The sequence below is a fragment of the Carassius gibelio genome, chromosome B2 (genome assembly GCF_023724105.1).
Source record: "Carassius gibelio isolate Cgi1373 ecotype wild population from Czech Republic chromosome B2, carGib1.2-hapl.c, whole genome shotgun sequence".
NCBI classification, from domain to species: domain Eukaryota; kingdom Metazoa; phylum Chordata; class Actinopteri; order Cypriniformes; family Cyprinidae; genus Carassius; species Carassius gibelio.
Genome location: NC_068397.1, coordinates 25,035,555 through 25,043,393, shown reverse-complemented (window position 1 = coordinate 25,043,393; position 7,839 = coordinate 25,035,555). Strand labels below are relative to the sequence as shown.

Genomic DNA, 7,839 nt, shown 5'->3' with positions numbered 1-7,839 from the left:
GCAGCACCCCATCACTCTCCTTCTTGGTCAATTAGCTCTTGATGCCTTCAGTGTGACTCGACAATTTTCATAGTCATGAAAATAAAGAAAACTCTTTGAATGAGAAGGTATATTTGTATATGTATGTATGTATTTCCTGCACTGTGATCTACATACACTCCTATTCTAGAGGGCTAGTGGAATCAGGGAGTTCAGTCAGAACATTATTATACTAAAACCAACAATTGACAGCAAAGCACAACAAAAACCAGACATGTTTATTTGCTCCAAAATCTACTTGCAGTATAGTCTCCCTTCCTGTCAATATTCTTATGACACTGCTATATGCAACCACTCTCTATACACAACACCTGAAGGTAAGGATCAAATCTTTCTGGATGATCAGGATATGGCTGGGTGATGTGAGTGCAAGTTAACACTCTTCCTCTTCAGACAGGTAAAGGAGTTATTGTGCTATTTAATGTGCTATTAAATTCAGCATATAATGTAGATATCAACCTAAGAAAACATGCAATGTAAGTGTCAGTTAACATGCTGCTTTATTGATTTAAATTCAGATGATTCAGTTTATTAGTTGTATGTTCTTTTCCCATCAGGTTTTCAATGATTCACTCTAGACCCAAACATAGCACACAAAATAATGTAAAAACATAGCATGATTGGCCTTAAACAATCACATTAGGAATATTATTCTACATTATTCCTAGTTTCTTCCTCAGTCTTTCACTACAACCATTATATTAATCTGAAATTTAAACTCTGTGATATAGGATTATTGTTGGTAGAATCTTTATACCATCTATAAATCAAACAGTCTCACACCTATTCCTGGATCTATCCAGAACGCAGGATAGAGAGGCTGAGTGAATGTGGTGTGGACTCTGTGAAGGAGGTTCATTTTGTCAGTGACATGGTAGAAGGATATAGTTCCTGCACTCTGATCCACATACACTCCTATTCTAGAGGGCCAGGGGACTGCAGGGAGATCAATATTTCTACCATTGTGCCAGAAACTACATTGGCCAAGAAAGCACATCAAAGACCAGGAATGATTATTACTTCCCAGTTTAATTGGATTACTGTCTCCCTTCCTGCCAATACACTTATATGTCAACCATCTATGTCCAGTCCATCCGACCTCCCAGTAAGAGCATCCACTCACACTCTCTCTGCACAATACCTGAGCATATACATCAAATCTTTCTGGATTATCATGATATGGCCGTTCATGGCCAAAAGTAAGCACTCTGTTCCCTACAGACAGACAGAGGTTTTTTAATGCTGTGTCTTGGTCCAGTGTGAAGCGCTGGAAATCTGATGGGAAACAAAAATATCAAATTAATAAACGGAATCATCTGAATTTTAATCAATAAAACAGCATGTTAGCTGAAACTTATACTTCATGTTTTCTAATTAAGTTGTAGGAATTAAAGGAAAAGAGTCTATTTCAACATACAACAATCAGTCACTGGCAAAAATCCAGTTTTGCAAATTGGATATTTGGATTTTGGATCAATTTATGTGATTCATTGTGTACACCTTTGTTCTTCATATTGTTTAAGTGTACAGTAGCTTGTATGTACTCCTGTTTATACTTACATTTTAGGAACTCCTTCTTGCTCTCATATTCTGGAGTGGGAATGCTCTCGTGGTTAGCAGGTATTTTACCTCTATCAGAGATCTTTTTTATCTCTTCCCTGCAGAAATGCTCTAGTTTCTCTCTTAGATCAGACACAGATTTTACAACATCATCAAAAGAGAGACTTGAACTGACAGGGATTTTGGATGAGTCTGTAGATCCAGGAGGAACAGAGAGAGACTGGAAACTCTACACAGACACGAGAAACACCAGCTGAAGACACAGAAACTTTTGATAGAAACACAATCTGTACAGCATGCTCTTCCCTTCCTATTGACCTGTTTGTCTGTTACCTGGAGGAAATGGATGTGATTGTCTTTGTGTGAAAGTTGCTCCACCTCAGCGTCTCTCCTCCTCAGGTCTTCAATCTCTTGTTCCAGTCGCTTCAGTTGTTCCTCAACTTGACTCACTGCTGACTTTTCCTGATCTCTGATCAGCTGTGTCACCTCAGAGCGGCTTCTCTCAATGGAGCGGATCAGCTCAGTAAAGATCCTCTCAGTGTCCTCCACTGCTGTCTGTGCTGAGCGCTGTTAGGACACACAGAGAGAGAAGCATCAGAATCAGTCCATTCACTCAGCTCTTACTGCTGCCTCACACAGCCTGTTCCCCACAGTGGGCTTCAGTGGGCTTCACTGGGACTGAAGGAGCTCCAGCACTGGATCTTCACTGACTGACTGGAGGAGAGTCCTAACTGAGTCTCAAACAGCTCTTCTTCAGCAGACAGCAGTTGTTCTTCAGTGTCGAGGATGCTTCACTTATGTTGTTAAACTGACCGACTAAGCATCTGGAGGGGAAAAATACCCATGCAAGACTGTTGTTCATTGACTTCTCTTCTGCTTTTAACACTATATAACCTCATATTTTAGCCAGAATATTGCTAGAGTATTACAAGATGAACCACAACTTACTGGCATGGATACTGGACTTTTTAACTAACAGAATGCAGAGGGTAAAAGTGAATGGTAGCTTCTCAGATGCATTACGTTTATCCACAGGATCTCCTCAAGGCTGTGTTCTTTCACCATTACTATATATTTTGTACACCAATATGTGTCAAAGCTTACATGAAAACAGGATGTTTATTAAGTTTGCTGATGACACAGTGATAGTGAGCCTGCTACAGGGGGAAGACATACAGTTGTGGATGATTTTGTAACTTGGTGCTATGATTTTTATCTAAAGTTAAATATTACTAAAACACATGATCATTGATTTTAGAACACACGCTTTTGATCACGTTACTACGACTATCAAAGGACAGGTTGTGGGTCGGGTAGAGAGTTATAAATATCTTGGCACAGTCATAGACTCAAAACTGTCATTTGAGTTGAATTGTGAAATGGTCTGCAAAAAGGGTCATCAACGTTTGAGTTGCCTTAGGAAACCTAAATTTAACATTGATAGACACATGCTGACTTTGTTTTGTTATGCTTTTATTGAATCTATTATGTCTTTTTCCATTGTGGTGTGGTATGGAAGCCTTTCAGTGAAGAATAAGAACTCCTTAAACCAGATTGTTAAATGGCGAGTAGGATAATTGGAGTAAATCAACGGTATTTGGGAAATATTTATACAGATCAGCTGCACCGGAAAGCAAGTGTTGTCTTGAATGATCGGTCGCATCCCTTAAGGAATGACTTTCAGTTACTTCCCTCTGGTCGTCGGTTTGTGGCTTCGATATTGGAAGACTAGATGGTACAGAAATACTTTTGTTCCAGTGGCAATTTAATTTTTTAATAATATGAGTAAGATAGATATTTTAGTATTTGATAGTTAACTTGGATAGAGGATGTGTATGTGTCGTTTTCTGTTTTATTGTGGATGACCGAATTCTTCTTTTATCTGCAAAACAAATTAACCTGCGGGTATGAAATAAAGATACCTTGACCTTGACCTTCTGCTCAAAACCCACCTTGTAAGACTCTACAGTATCTCTCAGCTCCTCAAGCTCCTTCTCTCTCTCCTTGATACTATTCTGGAATTTTCTCTTGGTCTCTTCCAAGTGTTTCTGTAAGACAAAAGAAACATCATGTGAAAAATCAGTCCTCTGTATGGTTAGACGGAAACTGATTTTCCCCTCTAGTCAAAAGTTTGGCTACACAAGACAGGAAAATGATTAACATGTTATGATGCTATTTTATCATAACCAAAAATATGGATACATCTTTATATATCAATATATCTTTATGAACAGAGGCTCACTATAAAAGTTTATCATTAAACAGAAGAGGACACATTTCACTCCTGTTTTTCTCGGTCCTATCAACATTAAAACTGAACTTGTGACCACGCCATGATAACATGAAAACCCATCAATTCACCCAAATTATTTGAAACATTACTGTAAAGGTTAGCTTTGTACCATGTATGTTATTTTAATTTTTTTTAATAGTGTATAATATGATACAGTTCATACCTGTTTCTCAGTCCTCTCTGCTGCAGCTGATACAGTGTCATGGTTTATGTGTTCATCCACCATACACATATAACATATACAGCGCTGGTCAGTACGACAGAAAATTTCCAGTAGTTTATCATGTTGAGAGCAGATTATCTCTTTTAATTCTCCAATAGCATCTGTCACTTTGTGTCGCTTGCCAGAGCGAAATTCTTCATGACGTTCAAAATGGGTCTGACAGTAAGATTCCAGACACACCAGACAGGACTTGATGGCTTTATATTTTCTCCCAGTACAGACGTCACACTCCACATCTCCAGGTTCAGCGTAACACTGATCAGGACGAGAACCTTTTAATTTTGTCTTCTTGAATTTCTCCACCACTTCAGCCAATATGGTGTTTTTACCTAAAACAGGTCTTGGAGTGAAGGTCTGTCTGCACTGAGGACAGCTGTAGTCTCTCTTCTGATCATCCTGATCCCAGCAGCCTGTAATACAGCTCACACAGTAACTGTGTCCACAGGTGAGGGTCACTGGATCCGTCAGTAGATTCAGACAGATTGAGCAGCTGAACCCCTCCTGAGCCACTGAAATACTGGATTCTGCCATTTTACATTGTGTAAACACAAATATAAACAGAGACACAGAACTTTTCTATTACCTAGTTTCCCGGTTTTAGAGACGTGTGGGACACACCTACTTTATCTGGAAGCTGCTCTAATAATATATATTTTTTAAAAGGTACACAAGTTCAGCAACTGTGAGACGATTGATCCCGAGGCTCCGATGCAGCATTCAAAGCACACTGCCTATGCCTTTATCGAAATGACAATACCACCTGATTGATGACGTTTGAAGCTTTGAACGTCACTCAGCATCGGAAGATCGGGAATCGGGACCTGTTTTTATATGTACCGGTAGTCTATGGACGGGACAGCCCTCCAAGAAGTTGCATAAACCTTTAATACAATGTTAAGTATGAGTTTGACCAACATGCAGTTAGCCAATAAGTAATCAGTCTTGTTTTTGGAATGAACTCAGATTAATCTATGCTTTCATGTAACTGAATTTGATGAAAAGTCTTAAAGAAAAAAAATAGATGACTAACTTTTAAGACCTGTCTAAATCATTTATGCCACTGGCCCCTGGTTTGAAAAACAATTGGGGCGTCGCATGACTTGTGTTTGGCTTTACATTGACTTGGTTGTGTGTGTGTGTGCACGTATTTGGGATTCAGAACTTAGAAAGTTTAGAATAACCTCAACACCACACAGAAAATGCACGTCACACGGAGACCCAAAACAGCTCATCCAAAATTTTTGCTGCTACTCAAGTCAGTTAATAATTATCACACACTTGCATATTTTATATGATGGATAAATGTATGAATCACCTGACTACGCATAACACGAGTTTTTTAAATAACTTTTTTAAACCATCCTCTCAAGCGTAGATTGACTGGAGAAACCGATCTGACCACTAGATGTCGCTAATGCGCACCGTGTTAAAAAGCTTCGAGTAATGAACCGTTTTCCGGCACAGTTTGATGAAGCCTCAAAAGGTTAATAAAGCCTTGTTTTCCCATCACTAGCAACCAGATGGCGATCTAACACTGTTCCCTTCCAAGGGAACGTCAAATTGCGCTCTTCAGCGGTGAAAGGTGTCTGAAGCATACATCTAAAACCATACTGTACAAAAACATGGACGTAGTGTCCGTGACGTCACCCATAGGTTTCTTAAAGGGGTCATATGATGCTTTTTTAAAGATCACTATTTTGTGTACTTGGTATAATGTTGACATTCTTAAAAAAAAATAATGTTAAAATAATGTACATTATTTTAGATCCTCTATGCCTCGCCTCTCTCAAATTTGTCTTTTGCTACAAAGTCCCTCCTTCTAAAAGAGTAATCTGCTCTGATTGGTCAACTGACCAAGTGCATTGTGATTGGCCGATCACCGCAAGCACTAGTTGGAAATGTAATGCCCCTTTTCATAATCGTGAGCCTCATCTTTCAAAATAACTGTAAAGACAGTTAATAACGTCCTTAGTTTTGCATCAGTTCAAGCTCGAAAGGGGAACAGAGTCCCATGAGAGACAGAGTGATGAAGCTCGTGTGTTTACAGTACACAAGCCACGGACGGTTAGGACAGCTGACTCCACTGTGTGACACAGTCTCTCATTCTGACTCTTTACTAATGTAAAAAAGGTCATTTGTTTTGTTTTTCTTGTGGTATAAAAGGTAAATGTAAAGTGGTAAATGTTGATTTATTGAAAAACTGTTTTATGTGAAAAACTGTAATAAAGTATTTTTTTCAAATTCTTTCTCTCTCACACACACACATGTGACGCGCAGATACTATTGGCAAAACTCTGCATTTGAACATTCAATAGCAAATACTTAAACTAATAACAAAACATACTTCCAACTGATTCAGAAGCACCAGATTGTCTAGCAAAGTAAGAATTACCTCCTCACCTAGGTTCACAAAACAGTCATCCATAAAATGTGTTCCTGTTCTGTTGTAAGTAATCTTAAAGATTCCTAAATGCATTAATCTCAGCCTCAGACATCACACCCATGAACAGGCTAAGCGTCTGGTACATATGGGACACAAAAGTGGAAACACTTCAGGAATGTCAAAGTCATTATCGGATTGGTTGAATTAGTTATTGTGGTGGCATTTCCACACCTCAAAACGTGACGATGAACGAAACAAACTGTGATTGGTTGTTGAACATGTTGGTCAAACAGCCTAATGGGTGGTTCTTGGCCAATGGAAGCGGCCATGAATTCCAGACTTTCAGCCTGAAGGTCTGGCTACATGAGACAATAAAAGCATCTACTTTCAGAAGGCCAAATAAAGTAAATTTGCTTTCGTATAGATACACACAGCATCTCTCTGACACGGCTGCTTCAACACTAACTGCGGTTACTGAAACACACTTTCTTTCTTTGCATGAATATTTGGGTAGCATTACGCAAATATTTCCACATAGTGACATGGTCCGGTTTTGTTTTTAGACACCTGGCTGTATACCCTTTAAAGGAATCTCTTTGTTCGGATTCGAAGCCTTGAGCTCAGACCTAGGCTAGGGCTTCCTAACCCAGACCTTAACAGGTAAGTTGTTTTAGAGTATGCAGCTCAGGCCCTTGGCTGAAGGGGATAATGTCGCAGGGGATGACGTGTTCTCCCGGCCACCTTTTATACTATGGTTGCACCGGGTGATGACTTTACAGGCTGTCGCCGTTTAGATGTATGGTTCAGACACCGGTCATGCTGAAGTAGGGTGGCCATTCGTGCCATTTTCGCAGGACATGTCTTGGCCAGGATTTCTATATTGCCTAAAATATCCACGTTTTTGGCTTTGTTTGCGCTGCACAGACCAATGGCTTCTTGTGCTTTTGAATTGCTCTCACGTTACTTTGATGACATACAGTCATCAGTCAGCTCAATGCTTAAATGTACACGTATTTGCATCGCTTTGACCATTCTCTGTAGATCCCACCTTCTCACGCACCACGATTGGTCGATTTACGTACAAAGTCTGCAGGTTATTGGTCAAATGATCATTACCGTCATTAAGTATGTAAACAGGAAACCAAAGCCAAAACCTGGATATTTTAGGCAATATAAAAATCCTGGCCAGGACGTGTCCTGCGAAAATGGCATGAATGGCCACCCTATGCTGAAGGCGTTCCCCATACTGACCTCGACTGCAGTGTCTTGTGCCCTTAAGGGAACCATGGGTACATACATACATAACCTGTGACATTTTTCATGTCAGTGTGGTAGTGTCTA

The 7,839-nt window shown here is 39.6% G+C and overlaps 1 protein-coding gene across 2 annotated transcripts; it reads right to left on the bottom strand.

The window, feature by feature from the left end:
- Positions 1 to 520: 520 nt before the first annotated feature.
- LOC127950508 (E3 ubiquitin/ISG15 ligase TRIM25-like) lies at positions 521 to 5,128 on the bottom strand. Of its 2 annotated transcripts, XM_052547624.1 has the most exons (5): positions 4,056 to 5,053; positions 3,552 to 3,647; positions 1,933 to 2,166; positions 1,600 to 1,828; positions 521 to 1,314 (listed from the first exon to the last, which is right to left on the bottom strand). In XM_052547624.1, exons 1-5 carry the CDS (start codon positions 4,644 to 4,646, stop codon positions 800 to 802), a joined length of 1,665 nt encoding a protein of 554 aa, XP_052403584.1. In that variant the 5' UTR covers positions 4,647 to 5,053; the 3' UTR covers positions 521 to 799. The 2 variants fall into 2 exon arrangements, with proteins under 2 accessions (XP_052403584.1, XP_052403585.1); XM_052547625.1 differs by lacking the exon at positions 521 to 1,314 and having other exon boundaries at positions 1,704 to 1,852; positions 4,056 to 5,128.
- Between the last annotated feature and the right edge of the window lie 2,711 nt (positions 5,129 to 7,839).

Bases quoted from the DNA above. Each gene is read 5' to 3' on its own strand.
- LOC127950508 (XM_052547624.1), bottom strand. From the start codon at position 4,646: ATGGCAGAATCCAGTATTTCAGTGGCTCAGGAGGGGTTCAGCTGCTCA. The intron at 2,167-3,551 runs GTGGGTTTTGAG...GTGTCCTAACAG, and splicing joins ATACTGTAGAGTCTTACAAG to CGCTCAGCACAGACAGCAGT. The intron at 1,829-1,932 runs GTAACAGACAAA...GTGTCTGTGTAG, and splicing joins ATCACATCCATTTCCTCCAG to AGTTTCCAGTCTCTCTCTGT.